Source organism: Mirounga angustirostris, unplaced genomic scaffold (genome assembly GCF_029215605.1).
Source record: "Mirounga angustirostris isolate CCGP_5_RB_7025 unplaced genomic scaffold, mMirAng1.0.hap1 SCAF_2, whole genome shotgun sequence".
Classification (NCBI taxonomy): Eukaryota; Metazoa; Chordata; class Mammalia; order Carnivora; family Phocidae; genus Mirounga; species Mirounga angustirostris.
In genome coordinates this window covers 79,489,842-79,512,485 of record NW_026991710.1, presented here as the reverse complement: position 1 = coordinate 79,512,485, position 22,644 = coordinate 79,489,842, and the positions used below count along the sequence as shown (strand labels likewise).

The following is a 22,644-nucleotide window of genomic DNA, read 5'->3' as shown; positions in this document are numbered from 1 at the left end:
TGCCACTCTGCCTACTTGTGCTCTCTCTCTATCTCTCTGTCAAATAAATAAATAAAATCTTTTAAAAAAAAAGTAAGTCTCTGGTGATGGGTGTTAAAGAGGGCATGTACTGAATGGAGCACTGGGTGTTATAGGCAAACAATGAGTCGTGGAACACTACATCCAAAACTAATGATGTAATGTATGGTAATTAACATAATAAAATAAAAGAAAATAAAAATAAAAATAAAGATGATTCCAGTGCAAAAAAAAAATAAAATAAAAAGTAAGTCTCGGGGCGCCTGGGTGGCTCAGTCGTTAAGCATCTGCCTTCGGCTCAGGTCATGATCCCAGGGTCCTGGGATCGAGTCTCACATCGGGCTCCCTGCTCGGCAGGAAGCCTGCTTCTCCCTCTCCCAATCCCCCTGCTTGTGTTCCTGCTCTCTCTATCTCTCTCTCTGTCAAATAAATAAATAAAAATCTTAAAAAAAAAAAAAAATTAAGTCTCTTTCCTAACACTACCAGTCTCCTACTAATCTCTCAGGCAATGATTATTCTAAATAATTTACAGACATTTATGTGATATATCATCTAAATATCATTTTCACATTGTAAATAAAAATAAGACCTTAAGGTATCCATTTTTTGCATAGACAATTACTGGGAAAGAAAGTAAAATGAAAAGAAAATAATTAAAATGCTTAAGGTCACAAGAATAGATTCTAGTTGACTCAAAAACAGACTCTTCTTTCTTTGGTTTGGCTTAGTTCAGCTCAGTAGGCATTGATGGAAGCTCTACAATAAGCATGCCCTGAGGCATAAGAGATTCAGATATATTCTGGAGAAATGATAGTCTCATCCATAATTTCATAAGGTTTTTTTCCTCTGGATAACTAATTCTTGAGATTATTTGAGAAAAAAAAATTTGATGTTTAGATATATTTGCTAATTGCTACATATTAAATTGTAGTTTAGAGGTCTAAAGCAATGGGATTTGTTAAAATTTTGTTCTCTTGGTTCCACTTTCAGAGAATATGATTTATTATTTTGGCATGAATCCAAGGAATCTACAATCTGACACTAATCTGGGTGATTCTGATGGCCATGGTCCATGCACTACACTTTGGGAAAGATTAATTTAAATTATATGGTGCTGAATATAATCCTCTTTGTTTTTTAGTCATGATATTTCAAGCCATAGAACAAGTTCAGCCAGAGGCCAGGGGACAAACACGTCCACAGCTATGGAAGGGCTATGAATAGGCTCCGTGGGTCGTGGGTATTAAAGCTGGTTGAGGAAACCATTTACTATTTGGAAATAAACACTGTTAATATAAACAAATCCCACTGTTATTTGTCTTGGTTAAAATTAACTAGTGGTAGTTGATGGGAAGGCTTGCAAGGGAAGAATTCTGCTGAATTCTAGTAGCCTGCTATTATTCCATGAAGTTATGGCAATAGAGTTAGAGAATATTTGTATTACATGATCACTGGAGCAGAGTGAGCAGAGAACCTGTAAGGTGAAGGAAAAAATCTTGTCTAGATTTAAATCTTGGTCTAGATTTAAGTTTACTGAAAAAGAGCAAGAAGCTTTCTAAGATATTCGATGGTTAACCTAATAGTTTTTGTTTAATCTCTGGTGAATGTAAGTAAAACATTTGCACATCAAAGCACAAAACCCATTTTTATCTTTTACTTAATCTATAAAATGTTTGTTTTAAGGTACAGAAATTTATTCATTTAAGTTGCAAATAAACATCTTAACCTTTGTTTAACTGGCTTGTCACTATATTTATCATGTAGGCTCCTCTTCCAGAAAACTCTAAACTCTGTGAGTCTAGCTTTATTATAGCAGAGCTATTCAGAGAAAAATTCAAATCTAAACACAATTAGGAGCCTAACAATTTTTAGTAAATTAAAGCAAATGGCAAATAGTTACATTTTAAAGTGGTAAAAATTAGCCATTTGAATATTTTTGAAAAAGATCATTTATTTTCTATCTTTCTTAAAGAATTTAGCTTGCTTAATATTAATCAAATGTTCAAAATAAATTTGGTGTTTATATTTAAAGAACTCCAATCACTTAATCTATGACCTGCTGTGCTTTACAAAGATATAGCATTGTCGTGATTTTTACATATAATATTCAGAGATAAGTGCCAGTTTTAGACGGAATACCTTACTAATTCAGCTTTAATTGAATGTTAAAATAATGATGGGGATGTAAGAGGACTTGGAATATATGCTGAGACTTACTCTAGTTTTTTGCTTAGATCATTTTCTTGGCATTCTAGCTCCAAATATTTAAATAGGAACAGCGGGATGTAAAAACCAAAATTCAGTTATGAAAGGAAAATTTGCTACTCTGCCAGGCCAGTTGTGAGGTATTTTATTTACCTTGAAAACAACTTTATATTTCATTGATTATTTGATTACTTTGTTCACTCATCAATAAAAATCACTCATGTGTTACATATTTATATACTACCTACTCAAAGTAGGAGTAGGTGAAAAATGATCATCCTCCCTTCCAGCTGGTTCCTAAATTTATACAGAAAGTGTATTATACCTCTCGATTTACAAGACTAATGAAAGTCATTCAAATTTGCATAATGTACTTATCAGAGCAGGATCAGTTCAAAGACTTCATTTGATAGGACTTATGGATGTACATTTTGTTAAGAATTTCATTAGAATGTATTTAGAAGTACATGGATAAACAGACATTGCTGTCTGAAGATATATTTTAGTCAAGCCAAATCTATCTGATTTTGTATTTCCACGTCATAACAGTGATGGCCCTATTCCTTAGTCAATGCTAGGAACACATGTTTTAACAGGTGGATGATTTAGGTAGACTCCAACTCATGCAATTCTCAATTTACTTAGGTTGGAGTGCATTATAATAGACCATGTCTTAGGGACTGAGTTGGCAATAATTCTTAGATACTCTATAGTAATTTTAAGATATCAACCTCAAGTGTTTAAGATCTTAAAACATGTAATTCCCATTTTGTTTTTGATCAGAAACGTTAACAGGATGGTAAAACACACATGGAATTTTGGTTAAAATTTTATGCATTATTGAGACTCTTGTCTGGTTTTTCTCATCACCTATAAGCTCAATTTATAGTTGTTTGGTCATAGTCTGAATTGCCATTTCATTACCTCACATCTTAGAAGCAGGAGAAGAGCATTAAACCTAAATGTGGCTTTGACATTGATGATAATAGTTCCTTGTGTACTAATATTTTGTCTTAGCTATTATTTCATCTGTAGAGCTGAAGAATAAAATCAGCATGAGAAAATGTGTTCCATAAAAACTCAACTCTCTAAATGACACTTTACAGCCATGTGGTCCATTTTAATGAACAATTTCCTAGATGCTTTTTAATTCCTAAAGATATGCTCACACATGGGATGTTTACTTTTCAGTAGTCTTCTTTCAGCTTCACATGAAAAAAAAATGATTTGGTATTCATAAGCAAAATTCACTACATAATTTATAAATTTAAGCTCGTTATGAAGACAGCCATTTTTTAATCTGAGGTTTTGTAGCTTTATTTATAGAAATAGTTATTTCTGAGTCCACTCTAATGTACCAACATGATTTTTATTTTAAATTATTCATTATTCCTGTTCTCTCCCATTTTTGCCCTAGAGCATTGGTTGACATTTCATAGAGAGTTGGTTGGCATAGGCTGGAAAATATGTAATGATAAGAATCACCTGCTCTTGAATTCCCATTATATAATAGTCGTGATTCAGGCAGACTTTCCATAAGCGTTTGATTTGGAATGAGAAGTTTTCTTCTTCCATGACCTGTGATTAAAATGTAGCATTTTGGTAAATAAATAGAAGATAATTTCTGCATAATCTCTCCGTGAATCACACCTGGTGAAGCAATGTAAATTTTTGACCTGTATTATATAAGCAGTAACATATGTAATTGGAAATATATTTTAAGATCAAGTACAATAAACTTTTTTTTAATGCTTTGTAGCTTAAAGTAAACTAAATGCTAACATGAAACAAGATGCATATTGAGAATTTTGCTTTACTTAATGCTCCTCGAAGGAATTCCAATAAAAGGAAATCCACTAAAACTACATTTGAATATTTTCTTTTAATGAGTTATCATCATGAAGGTAAATATTTATCAGTTGCTGTAGCATGATAGTAAGGACAGGGAATAGACTGTATTTCATTTCATAGTTGAAAATGAAATTTACTGATACAATAGTGTTTGGTTAATAGCCTTACCTGTTGCATTAACCTTTATACATCTTTATGGTTAAAGTTACAATTTTTAATTAATTGACTGTGGAATCATGTACCCAGTTCCTGATGATAAGTTTGTGTTCTTTTCTACATACTGCAGTAACTGATACATTTTCCCATGTGTAGTTTAGTTTGTAAATACATACATATCTATTTGTAAAGATATGTACGTATATGTACATTGTTTCTCTGCACTATGAATAGAAATTATATTATTCCAAAGTCATGCATGCAAGATGGCATTTGCTACAACACTTTGTCTTTTAGTAGATCAAGACAGTTGAGCTTCTTAGTCCATTCTGACTGCTATAACAAAAATGCTATAGACGGGGTAGCTTAAATAGTGTAAGTTTATTTCTCACAGTTACTGGAGTCTGGGAAATCCAAGGTCAAGATGCCCAAAGTGACATTTGAATTAGAGAGGGCCTTCCTCCTGACTTGCAGATAAACATCTGTATACACAGCAGAGAAAGAATGAGAATGAAAATAAATTCTCTCATGTCTCTTTTTGTAAGGGTGATAATCCCATCATGAGGGGCTCCACTCTTTGACCTGATTACCTTTTTTTTTTTTAAGATTTTATTTATTTATTTGAGAGAGAACCAGAAAGAGAACAGAGAGGGGAGGGGCAGAGGAAGAAGCAGGCTCCCCACTGAGCAGGGAGCCTGATGCAGGGCTTGATCCCGTGACCCTGGGATCATGACCTGAGCCAAAGGCAGCTGTCTTAATGGACTGAGCCACCTACGTGCCTCCCCCAATTACCTTCTGAAGCCCTCATCTCCAAATATGATGATCACATTGGTGATTAGGGTTTTAATATATGAATTTGGTGGGGGGAGGCACAAACATTCAGTTCATAGCAGCTTCCCACAAGGACTTTATAATTTTGGATATCTATCCTATTAATTGAATTGATGTTAGAAGGATTGAAATAGAGCCAAATCTCATCTTTTATTGTAAAATTTGAAGTATCTTATGTTAATGAAGCTAAATCCTTAAAAATGTTTCATGTGAATTTATCAATTCTAATATATTTTAGTTTTGAAAACATCTTCAGGGATCTGTTCTTCAAAGTGGTAGTTTTTATTTGCATGTATACTAGGGAGATGGAGGCATAATTTTTGTATTTTGCTAACATCTTTATATCTACTATTTCACCGTTTTTGTCCATTGTCAATATTCTGTCTCATGTTGTTCCTTCCTCTCTCCACACTTCTTCTCTCCACACTCTCTCTCCTTCCTCTCTCCCTCTAATTTAGTTTCATTCATCATCACTGTTCCACACACTCCACGGTGACCTGTCTGTGATGTCTCCTCTTGCAACATTTGATATAGTAAGACCTCTAAGCACTCTCTGGAAATAAAGGCTTGGCATGTGACAGATACTCAACAAATATTGGTTAATATGTGAATGGAGAAAAGAAAAAACACTCTCCCTATTTTCTCTCTTTGATGTTGTACTAGCCGTATTCTACTCACTAGACTATTTCCTTCTTTGACTCTCCCTCTCCCTTCCTATGTGCAGCACCTCCAAGTTTCAGTCCTCAGTTATTAAATTTTCTCTGCCCATGTTCTTTCGCTTAAAGAAACTTCAACTATCACCTCTATGTGAATAACTCCTTTCCTTTTCCCCAGAACAAATTTCTCATGAGCTTCAATTATGTATTTCCAGCTGTCTTCTGAACATTTCTATTTGGATATGCTGCCATCTTTTCAGACAAAACTGGTTCAAAACCAAACACACGATGTTCCTCTTCAATGATATCTCTTCTGTGTTTTCTTATTTTTGTCACAATATTGCCTTTTTATTGGCCATTATTCATTTTTATTTTCTTCCAGTCACTATACATATTAAATATTTATTTCAACTCAGAAAATATTCTGAGTTGTTCTTCCTTTCCCTTAGCAATGTTAGTAAACTCCTTATTAGTGTCCCTAAAATAAACCATCAAGTCATCCCATCCTATAATGTACTGCCAAAGTTTATTTCATAAACTACCTCTTTCTTCATGAATCTCCTTTAGTGTAAAACCTTCAGGAGCTACCCACTACCAGTGGAATTAGTTTCCAAAAGCTTTTTTGTTATTTATTTATTTATTTATTTATTTATTTATTTATTTATTTATTTATTTATTTTTAAAGATTTATTTATTTTAGAGAGAGCACACATGCGTGCAAGAGTCGGGGGATGGGCAGAGGGAGAGAATCTCAAGCAGACTACCTGCCCCTGCTGGACTCCATCCCAGGACCCATGAGATCATGACCTAAACCAAAACCAAGAGTCAGATGCTTAACCTACTGAGCCACTCAGGTGCCCCTCCAAAAGCTTTAAAAAAATTATTAGACAATTTTAGTTAAAAAAATGTATATAGGACCCAAACAAAGAAGAGTAAATCTAAAGCTGTTTTGAATGAAAATAATTCAGGCTCCTATTTGGGCTTTACCTATACATTTTTCCCTAGGCACTTCTGTGGAATTCTGGGACACTTTAGAATACAATTTGAAACCTATTGGCTCTAATACAAAATCCTTATTTAGGGTTAGGCCCTAGTCCATTCAACCAGTTTGTTCATTACATCCAATCGTTCCATGTGAATTCCATCTTTTTACCTTGGCTTCTATCATGTTTAGCACCCAGAATGCTATTCAACTACTTTTTTGCTTCTTAAGTCTTATTCATATTTCCAAATGCATTTCAAGCACTACATCTTTGCTGAATTTATGAATGCCTTTTTAGGAAATAAAAGATTTGGTTGTCTTTTTTCATGATGTATATGTATCTTGGGAGGGTAGTGTTTTCTTTTTTGGGAAAATACTTCTGTATTACATTTAATTATTAGATAGACAAATGTCACTTTTTTGTGCTTATTATATTTCAAAACCCTAATCTGAATGATTTTAAGCATTCAAAAAAAATGGGTCCAAGATTGTTTGATGCTAAAATTATACATTAAGAGCACAAATCTAAGAATATGACCCAAATCAATAATTTTAACATACTTTATTATTTTCTACATTTGTTTTCTTTTAGGGCCTGCAACATATGATCCTGTTTTAAGGAAATCTTGCTCCATACCCTTATTTGTTAAAGCATCAAAGCGTTTTAAAGATTCCAAAGAGATTACTCCTGGTCCTGCGACATATGAGGTTTGTCAATAATATATCTCTTTTATCAGTAACAAAAGAATAGAATAATTTCCAGAAAGTACTGAAAATGTCTACATTTTTTATAGTCTACATGTTTTATTCATATTTGACTAATCAAAATCTTTTGGCTATGGAAGGCATTTTTAAAAAATTATTTATTTGTTGAGCAAGAGAGAGCATGAGCTGAGGGGAGGGGCAGAGGGAGAGGGAGAGAGAGAATCTTAAGCAGGCTCCACACCCAGCATGATCCTGAATTGGGGCTTGATCTCCCTGAGATCAAGACCTGGGCTGAAATCAAGAGTCTGACACTTAACTGACTGAGCCACCCAGGTGCCCCAGAAAGGCATTTTTGAATACATTCTGACATTTTTTTTAAAGATTGATTTATGAATTATTTAATTTATCAATTTATCTATAAATGTCTACTACAGCATTGATATAGATATATATATATATATATATTTACACCCCTGCAACTTTAAAAACTTAGTTGTTTACATACACAACTGGAAATTTTCAAGTATTTATTGCAATTATGAATTTATTAGAGGGCTCAGAAGGTAGAGTATTGGTCCAGTAAAATCATATATTGATCTTTTAACTTCTTTTAATAAGTATAGATGCTGTAGCTTAGATTCATAATAAATAAAGGACTCTTTTAAGCTCTGGGCCTTCTGATTATAAGGAGGCTTAAGTAAATCTGCAGGTTTTAAAAATTGTGTTCACAATTGACCTTAATTCCTCATCTAGGATGAATAAGTCCCCCATTCCCACTCTACTAATTATTAAAAGTGAAATATTTTATAGTGGCCTATAGCAAGTAATTTAAGAATTAATACTCAGTGCAAACCACAGTGAATATTGTTTTTTGGGTTAGTTAATGACAAGTTCATTTTTCTTGAATGTATGCTTTCTACTTATTTAAAATGTCATAATCTAAATAATTCTTCAGCATTCTGCCAAAGCAAATTCATAATATAACATCCGGAAAAAAAGAAAAAGAAAATAAAATGAATGATAAAAGAGTTGTTATTTTACTTGTGGGTTGTTGATTCCCTCAAAAGACCACTGCTAATTTCTACTGATTAAGCAATGCTAATTTTATTTACTTCAGAAAGGAGAATCTGCTAGACAGTCTTAATAGTTTTTCAGAAGGTGCAAGTCAAGGGACTTGTGATGTTTTAGGACCTGGGCTGTGTGATGTAAGACAGGTCTCACAAATGGGGATTTGGTTGGGGTTGGGCAAAGTTTATGACTTGTTTACTTTGAGTTATTGGGCGCAGCGAGGGAGTGTCCTGAAGCAAGTCTTGATCAGTAAGCTATCAGTCTTCATAAGTTAGGTGGTATAGCTGTTCATAGTCTGATCATATTATCATATTAAATCATTAGCTGAACCCTTCTCCCCTACTTTTTAAAACTGATTTTAGTGGTATTTACAGATAATAAAGTCAGTAAATCTAATGTTATCCTTTTATTTTGTGATACATTTATCATTGAAGATGTTTTTACTAATCTTCTAGTATTTAAAGATGTTCTTTTTATTTCATAAGATTTTATAATTATATTTATACTTCCTCATACTCATTTACTAGAGCAAATTATTTTTTATGTCAAAGGAAAACATTTATGGGGTTAGTAATGATGTTTATTCAGGTGTTGCCTGAAATTTCAAACTAATATATCCTATATATATACTGCACTGCAAGGTAACTTTCTTGTTGAGAAATGAGTAATATTTTTTGCCTTCCAACACCATTTGTTTTTCTTTAATATTTGAAAACTTTTTTGAACAGGTAATTTTCCTTAAAAATTTTCCTTCTTATAAGAAAAAGTTATTTTTAATCAGATAGGCCAATAAGTTACTAGGTCCTTTTATTATAACTTGCTCTTATTTTTTAGTTTGATACTTTTTTCTCTATTGACTTTAGTAAGTTTAAGTTGGTAACTCTTGAGAAGATATTTGCCTAAAAATTTTACTTTTTTTTTTTAACAGAAAAAGATGATTCTAGAAATTTAGAACATTGTTTTCAGACTGCAATATTATGTTCTACTTAAAAAGTGCTTAAATTTGTAGGACTTGTGCCATCATTGGTTATAGGTTTTCAGTGTCACATATGCATACTGGATCCAACTTATCCAATGTGGGTGGTACTTACAATAATATCTATAATAGCTCTCTTAAGTTACACAACCACTTTTGCAAAGTCTGCTTGCCATTTTTATTCTTGTGTGAATAATCTTTTGAGTTTCCCAGGCAGAATTAGTGTTTCCCCCCCCCCTTTTTTTTTTCTTTCTTGGTGTGTGTGTTGGGGGAGGTGGTCAGAGTTGTCAATGGAACATTATTCACTATCTTTCAATTACAAGCTAATCTGTTTGTCTCTTGCTCCTTCTCGTTGTTGATATTTATTGGTTCACTATCACTGACCCTTTTGAAGATATAATGAAAGCTAGGGGCTCTTTACTTAGGGAGAAAATTTTGCATGTATGCTTATAACAAAAACCTGTGTATACAATTTTAGATGGTTTATTAATCTACAAAAGCTCACTTATGGCTTCAATCAAGAACTCCCAATAGTAGATTCTGAACTCCATGAGAGCAAGACTTATTTACTTTTATTTTATTAGGTCTTCAACCACAGAATCTGGCATATAGTAGCATATAAATGCTTATAGTATAAAGCAACAAAATGGTTAATGCTAGGATTTTCTTCCCAGGACTAAATCACTAATCTTTACCTATGAATAAAGATTTACTTACTAACTTAATTCTCAGTGAGACGAGTATGTATATGTCCTTTTAAAACAGCAGCAGGTTTTACTGACTAATTCACATTCTCTTGTTGAGTAAGTCTTCTCACTAAATGCCAACTTTTTATGGTTTACATGAGGTACTACATTATTTTCTGGAATTTAAAATTGACAGTTATTGTATGAGAATATTTTAAAAACTAGATAGAAGAAATTTCAATGAATTTAACTTTAAAAAATCCTCATTTAAATATATAGAAAAATTTAAATACACCTCTCTTTAAAACAAACTCTACAGAAATTAATTGAAATTTAATAATACAAGTATTTTAAAATATTTTTCCTACTCTTTGAGATATAATTGACATATGTATGTATTATAAATTGTTGCCACAATGAGGTCATAATAAATGATGCCATCACCTTGCATAGTTACCATTTTTTTTGTGTGTGTGGTGATAACAGTTAATACCTACTCTTAAAGGTTAAGACCTATTACCTTGAAGTAATAACAGTATTGTTAAGTATAGTCACCACCATGCAGTATATAAGATCTCCAGAATTTATTCATTTTCTAATAGAAGGTTTATACCTTTTACCCAATTTCTTTCTATTTCTTCTTTTTCCTAGTCCCAGGCAACCACCATTTTACTATATCTCAATCAGTTCAACTGTTACATACAAGTGAGAACATACAATATTTATCTTTCTCTGTCTAACCTATTTCACTTAGTATAATGACTTCAAGATCCATCCATGTTGTCACAAATGGCAGGATTTTTTTAAATGGTGGAATAATATTCCATTGTTATTCACACACACCACAACTTCTTTATCCATTCATCCATTAATGGATACTTAGGTTATCCTATATCTTTACTACTTTGAATAATGCTACAGTGACAGGGGAGTATAGATGTCTCTTCAAGATAATAATTCATTTCCTTCAGATATATACCCAGAAGTGGAACTGCTGGATATAGTAGTCCTATTTTTAATTTTTGAGGAATTTCCATACTGTTTTCCATAGTGGCTGCACCAATTTACACCCCCACCAACAGTGCACAATAGTTCCCTTTTATCTACATTCTTACCAACATTTGTTATCTCTTGTCTTTTTGATGTTAACCATTCTAACAGATGTGAGGTGATATCTCATTGTGTTTTTGACTTCCCTGATGATGAGTGATGTTGACACCTTTTCATGTACCTGTTGACCATTTGTATATCTTCTTTGGAAAAATATTTATTCAGTTCCTCTGCCCATTTTTTAGTTTTTTTTCTTCTACTGAGTTGTATGAGTTCCTCATATATTTTTTATATTATCCCCTCATCAGATAGATCGTTTGCACATATTTTCTCCCATTCCATGGGTTGCCTTTTCATTTTTTTACTGTTTCTTTTGCTGAACAGAAACTCTTCAGTTTGATGTAGTCCTGCTTGTTTATTTTAGTTACACTTGGTATCATATCTAAAAGAATCATTGCAAAGACTAATGTCAAGGAGCTTCTTCCCTATGTTTTAGGAGTTTCATGGTTTAGGTGTTAGATTTAAGTCTTTAATTCAATTTTTTTTGTGAGTAGTGTAAGTTAAGGGTGCAATTTTATTCTTTTGCAGGTGGCTATCCAGTTTTCCTAAAACCATTATTACAAGAGACTATCCTTTACCCATTGTGTATTGTTGGTGTCCTTATCAAGGATTAGTTGATCATACATACAAAAGTTAATTTCTGGGCTCTCAATTCTATTGTCTTTGTATATATGTCTGTTTTTAGGCTGGTACTATACTGTTTTGATTACTATAGCTTTGTAATATATTTTGAAATTAGAAAGTGTTATGCCTCTAGCTTTGTTGTTCTTTCTCAGGATTGCTTTGGCTGCTTGGGGTCTTCTGTGGTTTCATACAAATTTTAGGACTGTTTTTTTCTATTTCTGTGAAAATTGCCTTTGGGATTTTGATAGAGATTGCATTGAATGCACATTTTAACATTGGTAATTTTTCTAGTTCATGGACATGGGATATATTGCTATTTATTTGTGTCTTCTTCAAGTTTTTTCATCATTGTTCTATAATTTTCAGTGTAAAGATCTTTAACTTTATCCCTAAGTATTTTATTATTTTTGATGCTATTATAAATGGGATCATTTAAAAAATATTTTTGGATAGTTTGTTGTTAGTGTATAGAAATGTAACTGATTTTTTGTATTTATTTTGTATCCTGTAACTTCACTGAATTCATTTATTATTTCTAACAATTTATTTGTGGCATCTTTAGGATTTTTCTATATATAAGATTATGTCATCTGCAAACAGATAATTTCACTTCTTTCTTTCTAATCTGGATGACATTTATTTCTTTTTCTTGCCTAACTGCTCTTGGTAGGACTTCTAGTGCCAAGTTAAATAGGCATGGGTAGAGTGAGCACCTTGTCTTGGTCTTGATTTTATCAAAAAAGCTTTCAACATTTTACTACTGAATATAATATTACCTGTGGGCATGTTATATGTGATCTTTATTATACTGAGGTATGTTCATTCTATATCCAATTTGTTGAGGGTTTTTATCATGAAAGGATGCTGGATTTTGTTAAATATGTTTTTTTGCATGTATTGAGATGATCATATGATTTTTATCTTTTATTCTGTTAATGTGTTACATCACATGTATTGATTTGTGCATGTTGAACCATCCTTGCATCCCAGAGATAAATCTCACTTGATCATGATATAAGATCCTTTTAAGGTGCTGTTGAATTCAGGGTGGTAGTATTTTGTTGAGAAATTACATCATCAGGTATTAATGGCCTGTAATTTTCTCTTCCTGTAGTATCCTTATGTAGCTTTGCTATCAGGGAAATGCTGGCCTTGTTAAATGAGTTTGAGAGTGTTATCAGTTCATCAAATTTTTGGAAGAGTTTGAGAATGATTGGCATTGATTCTTTAAAACTTAAGTAGAAACTATCTGATCCTGGGCTTTTCTTTGTTGGGAGGTTTTTGATTACTGATTTAATCTTCTTTCTAGTTGTAGGTCTATTCAGATTTTCTATTTTTTTCATAATTTAGTGTTGGTAGGTTGTATGTTATAGGAATTTATCCATTTCTTCTAGGTTATTCAATTTCTTGGTGAATAATTGTTCATAAGAGTTTCTTATGATACTTTTTGTTTCTGTGGTGTCAGGTGTAATGTCTCCTCTTTGATTGATGATTTTGTCTTCTCTTTTTTCCTTAGTCTAGCTAAAGGTTTGTCAATTTTCTTTTTTTTTTAAGGTTTTATTTATTTATTTGAGAGAGAGAGTGAGAAAAAGAGAGCATGAGCAGGGGGAGGAGCAGAGGGAGAAACAGACTCCCTACTGAGTGGGGAGTCTGATGCATGTGATCCCGGAACTCTGAGATCGTGACCTGAGCTGAAGGCAGTTGCTTAACCAACTGAGCCACCCAGGTGCCCCAGGTCTGTCAATTTTCTTTCTTCCTTTTTCTTTAAAAAAAAAAGCGGACTTTTTGTTTCATTCATCTTTTGTATTTTTTTTCTGATCTGTATTTCATGTACTTCTGTTCTGATCTTTGTTGTCTCCTTCCTTCTGCTAACTTTGGACTTAATTTGTTCTTTTTCTAGTTTCCTAAGATGTAAAGTTAGGTTTTTTTTTTTTTATTTGTGATCGTTTTTGTTTCTTCTTAATGTAGGTATTTAATGCTATAAACTTTCCTTTCAGAACTGCTTCTACTACATCTCATAAATTTTGGTATGTTGTGTTTCCATTTTCATTTGTTTCAAAATATTTTTTGACTTCTCATTTGATTTCTTCTTTGACCCATTGGTTGTTCAAGACAGTGTTGTTTAATTTCTACATATTTGTGAGTTTTTCAGTTTTTTCCCTTTTACTGATTTCTAATTTCATACCATTGGGGTTGGAAAAATATATTTGTTATATTTCAATCTCCTTACATTTGCTAAGGCTTGTTTTGTGGCCTAACACAATCTGTCTTGGAAACTGTTTCTTGTGCATTTGAAAATAATACATTCTTTTGCTATTGCATAGAATAATCCATATATGTCCATTAGGTCCTTCTGGTCTAAGGTGTAGTTCAAGTCCAATATTTTCTTTTTTTTTTTTAATTTATTTATTTTTTTTAATTTATTTGCGAGAGAGAGAATGAGAGACAGAGAGCATGAGAGGGAGGAGGGTCAGAGGGAGAAGCAGGCTCCCCGCCAAGCAAGGAGCCTGACGCAGGACTCGATCCCGGGACTCCAGGATCATGACCTGAGCCGAAGGCAGTCGCTTAACCAACTGAGCCACCCAGGCGCCCCAAGTCCAATATTTTCTTATTGATTTTTTATCTGGGTAATCTATCCATTTTTGAAAGTGATGATTGAAGTCCTCTACTCTTACTGTATTGTCTGTTTCTCCCTTCAGATCTATTAGTGTTTGCTTAATACATTTAAGTACTCTGTTGTTGGGTGCATATATATTTACAATTGTTATATCCTCTTGATGAATTGACTGCTTTGTGATTATATAATGACTTTGTCTCCTTTTATAATTTTTTACTTAAAGTCTATTTTTTATGATATAAGTATAGCTACCCTTGCTCTCTTATTTCCTACTTGCATAGAATATCTTTTTCTGTCCCTTCACTTTCAATCTATGTGTATCCTTAAACCTGAAATACCCATATAGTTGTGTATTTTTTTAAAATCCATGTAGACACTCTATGTCTATGATAGGTAAGGACTTAACTCATGCCACTTTATTATTTTATAGCTGTTTTATCTTGTACTTGTACAGCTGCAGAAGCCAAAGCTGGCTATGGTCGTGTCCCCTAGGGTTTGACATGGGCAGGGAGGGACTCAAGTGGCTGGTATCTTACACTTGTTGAGCCACAGATACCTTGGATGAATGCCACTGTGGTCCCAGATTCTGGCAGGGGTGGTTGGGGGAGTGGAGGGAGTGAGAAGGGACTCATGTGGCTGGCATCAGTGAATTCAAATACTTGTGAGGGGAAAGCTAGTGAAATCTACTGGGGGTCTGCAACAGCTGTGCTGGCCTTAGGCTTTGTCAGTGGTGAAATCTGAATTTGTCTGCATAGTAGGTCTCTGTGAACTGTAATTGCTTATGATGCATGTATGCTAATAATAGCCTCTGTTTTTCTTTCTTGTTTCTAGCCAGCTCTAGATGTCTTGGTTTTGTTGGTCTGGGTAGGGTGAAACCAAAGCAGGACTTTCCTACAGTACCCCAACAAGCTGGAGAAGCTGGTCACTTGCTCTGCTCTTATTTTGTTGGTGAGTGAAACTCTTTCATGCTGGGAAGTTGCTTCTTGGCTTTGAAAAATGCCACTTGGAGCATGGAAAACCAGGCAAAATTGAGTTGTCTTCTTTCTCTTTTTGTGCTATTTTTCTCAGGTTTTTGGTTACAATAGTGTGCTGTTAAAATTTCCTAACTGAACTCTAGACGTCTCCCAGAGCTGTTTTTGTTCATGGGTAGCTGTCCAATCATTGATCTTTGTGAGAAAACAGGGAATCTGTGTTCTCCTACATCACCATTTTTTTTTTCACTGAAATATCAGTAATTTTTTCTCCCAGCACTTTGAATTTATCATCCCACTTTCTTCTGTCCTCCAAGGTTTCTGCTGAAAAATACATAGACAGTTTTGTGAGGGTTCGCTTGTATGTGTGACAAGTCACTTTTCTCTTACTGCTTTCAAAATTCTCTTTGTGTTTGACTTCTAACAAGTTGATTATAATGTATCTTGCAGATGTTTTGGATCCATTTCTCGGAGGGATATTTTGGGCTTCCTTAATCTGATTTCCATTTCCTTCCCCAGGTCTGGGACATTTTTAGCTACTCTTTCTTTGAAAAAATTATCTGGTCCTTTCTCTGTGTCTTCTCATTATGGAACTCCTGTAATGCCTATATTGATTCATTTGCAGATGTTTTTATGAGGCCCTTAAGGTTTCTTCATTATTTTTCCTTTTTCTTTTTGCTCCTCTGACTGAATAATTGCCAATGATCTGTCTTTGTGTTTGTATTCTTATCTTCTGCTTGATCTAGTATGATATTGAAATCCTCTAATGAATTTTTCAGTTCGGTTGTACCTTCAACTGCATGATTTCTGTTTGCCACTTTTTAATATTTTCTCTTTGTTGAAATTTTCACTTTGTTGATGCATTGTTCTGACCTTGATGAGCATCTTTATATTGGTTATTTTGAATAGTCTGACAAGTAAATCATATGTCTCCATTTCACTAGGGTCAGTTTCTAGAGATTTATCTTGTTCCTTTACTTGAAACATATTTCTCTGTTTCTTCATTTTCCTTGATTCTCTGTTTTGGTGCCTGTGCATTAAATAAAACAGCCACCTTTTCTAGTCTTCATGACTGACCTCATACAGGAGAAGACCCTTACCAATAAGTGCAACCAGAGATTCTGAAGACATCTCAACCTTTGTGCTAGTTCAACCTCCTTCCTTTCTTCTTAGTAGCCTGCAAACATCTAGAGTATGTTGGATCCCATCAGTGCATGGAGATAAATGAGACAGATGCAAGTTCCTCAGGCAGTCACCAGAGAAGTTGAATCATTAGATGTTCTTTCTAAATCTTTCCTTCTTCAGTGATAAATTGGGATCTGAGTTTTTTAGCCTGTTTGCTCTGCACTGATCTGGGATGAGAGGCTCTGACAACTAGTTGTGTTCCAGATTAAATGTTGTCTTTGTTTTCACTAGCTCCTAGGCTTTATATATTTTAGTGCATTTTTTGTTTTGCTTTGTTTCATTTTGTTTTTATTTACTAATGTAATAAAGAAGAACAGTTCTTTGGATTTCTCAAAAGGAGTATAAGTACATTGGAAGGGAGAGAAATTTACCAGGTGAGTCTCATAATTGCAAATTCAACTAGAAGAGATGAGATTTGAGGAGAGAGAAAATATCTCCAAGTCATTGGATTTTGTTCATTATTACTTGACAAAATGTATGTTAGATATCAATGGTTAGTCTCAGATGAGGCTCCGTTCAGCTTGATATTAGTGTATTTTTGTCTCAGATTCTGACAAATGAAGCTTTTATTATGAGAAGTTTCTTAAGTTTTGGTGGGACTTTGTAGATATTATAGAAGAGAGTTGAGAATAATTGCTTTAGATACCATGGTCCAGATCATTTTTTAATATAGAAAATTACCTATACATAATCTTGACAGTAACTAAAATGGAATAGGTAGTATAAGATCAGAAATATTGAGAACAAATTTTCTGGAGTGTAAGAGTGTCTATATTGGTTCCAAAGGGCCACTTACAACAGATAAAATGATTCTAAGTATATAAGTACCTAGACTTCCATTATCTGCTTCAACTGGAGTGACTCCATTTTATATGCTTCATATATTACACATTTGCATAAAATTACATTAGAGAAAGAGTTCACTACCTAAGTTAAAAAGAAAATTTAAAGTCTCAGTTGTAGAAAAAATATAAGTTCATTGCATTAAGAGAAAACTTGTTCTAAATCTCACTTCAATCATTTAATAACTCAGATAGAAGGATAAAAATCTACTACAAATACAGTACAAAAAATATGCCAAAAAAGTATTTTGTTTTTCTTTTCTTTTCTTTTTCTTTACTTCTTTCTTTCTTTCTTTTTTTTTTTTTTGCAGTACTTGACAAACAGTTGGATCCATACGTTGTAGTTATTGTTACTATTACTTTTATTTTATGGCTATACTCATTTATTTTTAGTTTACAAATATGAATCCAGTCTGGTGTAGGCTCTGAGAATCCAAAAATTAGAAAAAAAATCTTTGTTCTCAAATATGTAGCAATCTGTTAAGGAGAAAAATATGTAACTATTTTAATTACAATAAAATTATTATATTGAGTAAGTGAAAAGTACCAAAATGTGGAGTAAAAATCTGTAAGTCAACCAAATCAGGCAATCTTCAGAAGGCTTTTTATATGAAATTTGAGAATAATGGGAATTTTCTGCTTGGACAAGCCAGGGGAACATATTCTAGGCCAAAGGATAATATATTCAAACTCCAAGAGACACTAGAGAATAAAATATCCTTGGCAAGATTTTATTAAGTCAGAACTGCTATAATGTAAAAATGAATGGCATGACATTAGACATGTAGACAATGTTAGATCACAAAGTATGTTAAATGATGTGCAGAGTTTTTGTTTTCTCAATTATGGGGTAGATACTAAAGATTCTGAGTAGAGTTATACTATTATATATTAATATAAAATAAGCAAAATCCAGTTTTTAATTTTTTAGTATTTTAAAATATTATTTTTTCCCTTATTTTTTTTCTGGATAAATTGCTAATAAAGGATGATAAGGGTTGATTTAAATTATATAGTTTTTTGGATGAAGGTTAATTCATAAGTTTATTTCCAAATGCTCATATTATTTTTGCAGAAAACATTTGGTTGTAGTTATAAATTATATTTATTTTATACTTCTACTTTTAAAAACCCCCGTTTATACTTCAGTTTCAAAGTTTGTGGGACCGTATTTCATATCCTTTGGAAATGTGATTTAAATTTTTGCTTTTAGAAATCAGTTTTGCACTTCAATTCTGAAGGTCATGGCACATTACTTAAAACCCCAAAATGAATGTTTAAAAGCTACCTGTCATTTGTCATTCCTTATAAAAGTTCTCTGACTCTCCATGGACTTCATCCTTAGTTTAATTTTCTCCTTTCATTTCTGCTTACAGAGCTCTTGATATTCCTTGGAACTTCCTAAGTTACTAAGTTTGGGGAGACTTGTTAAGGTCTCTACTGGAAAATCTTTTTTCAGCTTATTAGGCCTTGAGATGCCTGTCAGAGGTATGGTCTGCTCTATGATATCCTGAGAGGATTCTAGGTTACTCAAGTTACTAGTTACTGCATTGGGATAAGGATGAATCTTTGGACTTCAAGGACTGGTTTCAACCTAGAAAGTTTGTCTTGGTGATTATATATTATGAATCCTTTTCATGGAGTCCATAAACCCTTTTAAAGAAGTAGAATATTGTGTGCTCATACATTTGTGTAATTTTCTGTGGATAGTTTCCATAATATTCTCAAAAGAAACTAACTCCCCTCCATCCCCACCAAAAATAAAAAGTTTAAGAATCACTGCTTTTTTACCAAAAGAATATCTTTAGCTAATAATAATTCAGAGAAAGAACAGATAATCACAGTTCCCACATGAGGTGATGCTGTCAAGAAAAGAATCAAGCTCTGGCCATGCTAATCACCATAACTGCAAATCTCTTTAGGTACTAAGTCATTGCTTTCTGTGTATGTATATTTGATTTAACACAGAGATTATTTTTAGAATTACCTATCTAAAATGTTTTTATTTTATTTTTATTTATTTATTTATTTATTTATTTATTTATTTATTTATTTATTTATTTTTAAAGATTTTATTTATTTATTTGAGAGAGAGAATGAGAGACAGAGAGCATGAGAGGGAGGAGAGTCAGAGGGAGAAGCAGACTCCCCGCCGAGCAGGGAGCCCGATGCGGGACTCGATCCTGGGACTCCAGGATCATGACCTGAGCCAAAGGCAGTCGCTTAACCAACTGAGCCACCCAGGCACCCCTAAAATGTTTTTAAAATTGGGAAGGTTACATGTGATATTTTACATAGAGAATGGAGTACTATGGTTAAAAAGATGAGTGAAATATATGATTTTTGCAATGGCATTGGATGATGATTTGAATGTACAATATAAAAAATAGAGTGGAAAGAAACCAGTTTCATATCCATTTCACCTATTTTTAACTTGAAATAGTGTTATCTTAATGGGTTACACTGAAATATATTCATTTTTTTGATGTGTCTCAATATGCTAAAAATTATCTAAGCCATCACTATTTTTATTACCAAAAAGTACTTTTGCCTGAGACATAATTTGAGTTTGATCTAGGAAGGCAGGAAAAACTCTTACCAAAATGAAAGTTATGTATTTTTCTACTCTGCTGTTCTGATTACAATGTAGAATTTTTATTATTTATTCAAAGTAGTATTTCAACTTTAACTTCTTTATAATTAACCATGTTTGTAGCCAAGGAAAGGATATTTTATAAATAGCCACCAAATTTTTATCTCTGGCTATCATAATAAATCATATTTTTATTTTCATCTTTTCCTAAAATATAAACATTGGTTTACCAGGCCATAGCATCTCGTTTATAAGTTGAGGTTTAGTTGTGGATTAGAATCATTGTTAGAGGAGAATCAGTAAATTAGTAAGGAAAGTAGACTTTGCTTTGAATTCTCAACAATAAAATCATTAGAGATATCAACTATTTTTTTCTCCAAGAAAGAAAGAGATAAGTCTCATATTCTCTTTGACGGTCAAAAGAATAATTTATTGACAAATGCCAAAAAATACACCCTCTGGCCCTCTTTTTCTCCTGATACCACTCAGTTCCAAGGGTGATGCCCCTCAAGGCTTAGTGTGTTCCTACCCTTGGCCTTGCTGCACTAATTACAGTCTGACTGGATATTGGCACTTGGTGCAGTAATGTTTTATCTTCACTCATTCTGTCATTGATGTTGACCTAGTCATTCCTGAGGCAATTGATATTGACCTGTTTATGCTCATGTTCAATAGCTTTACTCTTGAAAAACAGAGGGTATGGCTACAAAAATATATATCTTTTATTCACAGTTTTTTAGAGTTCCAAGTTACGTTATTTTCTTTTTCTTTCTTAGCACCTTTTTTTCTTAGTTCTAGAAGTTGGAAGAATGAAATATTAAAGGAATCATATAAATTAATAGCCACATGTATAAACTAATGCCACCTATGTTTAGCCAGGGTTGCTTAAACAAGCTAGGCTACCCTAAAATCTCTTCCTCCAGTGTGAGTTCTCTGCTCACCAGATATTTTATGGAGAGAGATGTTGAATGATTGGTTTCCTCACATTGATTAAGAATGTTGGAATAGACCATTCATATCAGTTTGTCTATTAATTACACATCAAGAATCAAGAATGGTCTTTGATTTTTATATAAATAGGACCACCTATTGACTATTCTTGGTGCATCTTAGATAGTTCTGACTTGCCCAAATTGATTCATATTTTTGCCTTGAGGACTAGAATAGGCCACTTCCTGGCTATTTTCTGTATTAATGCTCTTAAAATCACTTTGTGTCCTAGAAAACATTAATTTCTTTATAGTTGAAACTGATATGATAGCTCAAACTTAATTATCATGAGTCTGAAATATATTTCATCCTGAGAAGCTGTTGTCAGTAAAATGTAAAAAAAAAAAATTACTCTAATTTACTAGGGAAAAAGGGGATGATAGTATTCACCTTGTGAAAGTAAAATGCTATTTTTGTATTCTTTATTATTGGAAGCTATATTTAAAAAATGCAATTCAGTACTATTGCTTCAGAAACTGCTTTATTGAAAAGAAAAATTGAAAATTTCTTCTGTGTATTATTTTAACATATTTTCACGAAAACTGAAGAATTCCTAAGTAAAAAAGAGAATTCAGATTGCCAACTTCAATACCCTGAAATTTCATATGGAGAGAAAATTCTAGTACTATGTATTCTTCTTTCCCCATAATTTTTTAATTTATTTTTTATTTTTTAAAAAATATTTTATTTATTTATTTGACAGAGAGGGACATAGCGAGAGCAGGAACACAAGCAGGGGGAGTGGGAGAGGGAGAAACAGGATTCCCGCCGAGCAGGGAGCCAAATGCTGGGCTCGATCCCAGAATCCTGGGATCATGACCTGAGCCGAAGGCTGACGCTTAACGACTGAGCCACCCAGGCGCCTTTCCCCATAATTTTTTTATTTTGCATAAAATAATACCCAGAAAAAATGTTCAACTTTTCTTGTCTGTTATTGTGACTTATATTATTAGATTTTCATTTTTTGTTCTAAAAGGGAAAAAAAAAGTATTCCTAAACTTTTCTAGCAAGTGCACTGTTTATTATTCATATCAACTATTTACTTTTCTGTTTGAAAGCTACTAATTGTTTTTGTATATAAAATCACAAGTATCACAACCACTCTCAATTATTGCAGCATTTTCCCCTTGCAATAATAAACATTTAACACTTGAGAGAGAGGAGGGGAGAAAGAAGTAAATGTCCTATGTGTACGTTTTCATATATAAATGATAGTTTTAAATAGCATCTTTTTCTATGTGAGACACATACTGCTTTATATTTGGTCAAAATATTTATCAGTTCCTTGATGATAAGAAGGAAGATGGGGATGTAGCTTTTTATGAATACAAAAGTTTCATGTCATTTATTTTAAATCCTCAGATGCTATGCTCTCAATCTTGCATTATTTCCTTTGTGGTGGCCGAAATGTTGACTAGGAAAGTAAAACCAACATCAGACAGCATATTCAGTTGCATGTGAAAGCTATTTAATTTAGCTCCTTTTGTGAGTATAGTCTTCAGTGCTGGATGAATAAACAGTCAAGCTTTAAAATAATGTTTTATTTCTATAGCAGAAAATAGATGAGTTGATAAGATT

The 22,644-nt window shown here is 33.0% G+C and overlaps 1 protein-coding gene across 1 annotated transcript in view; it reads left to right on the top strand.

Moving 5' to 3' along the window:
- Nucleotides 1-15,405, top strand: part of STPG2 (sperm tail PG-rich repeat containing 2) — a 325,579-nt gene extending 310,174 nt beyond the window's left edge. Inside the window, exons 10-11 of the mRNA XM_064582835.1 lie at nucleotides 7,292-7,407; nucleotides 15,317-15,405. Coding sequence (XP_064438905.1) covers nucleotides 7,292-7,407; nucleotides 15,317-15,358 — 158 coding nt within the window. The 3' untranslated portion in view covers nucleotides 15,359-15,405. The remainder of the gene's footprint in view (nucleotides 1-7,291; nucleotides 7,408-15,316) is intronic.
- The last annotated feature ends 7,239 nt before the right edge of the window (nucleotides 15,406-22,644 follow it).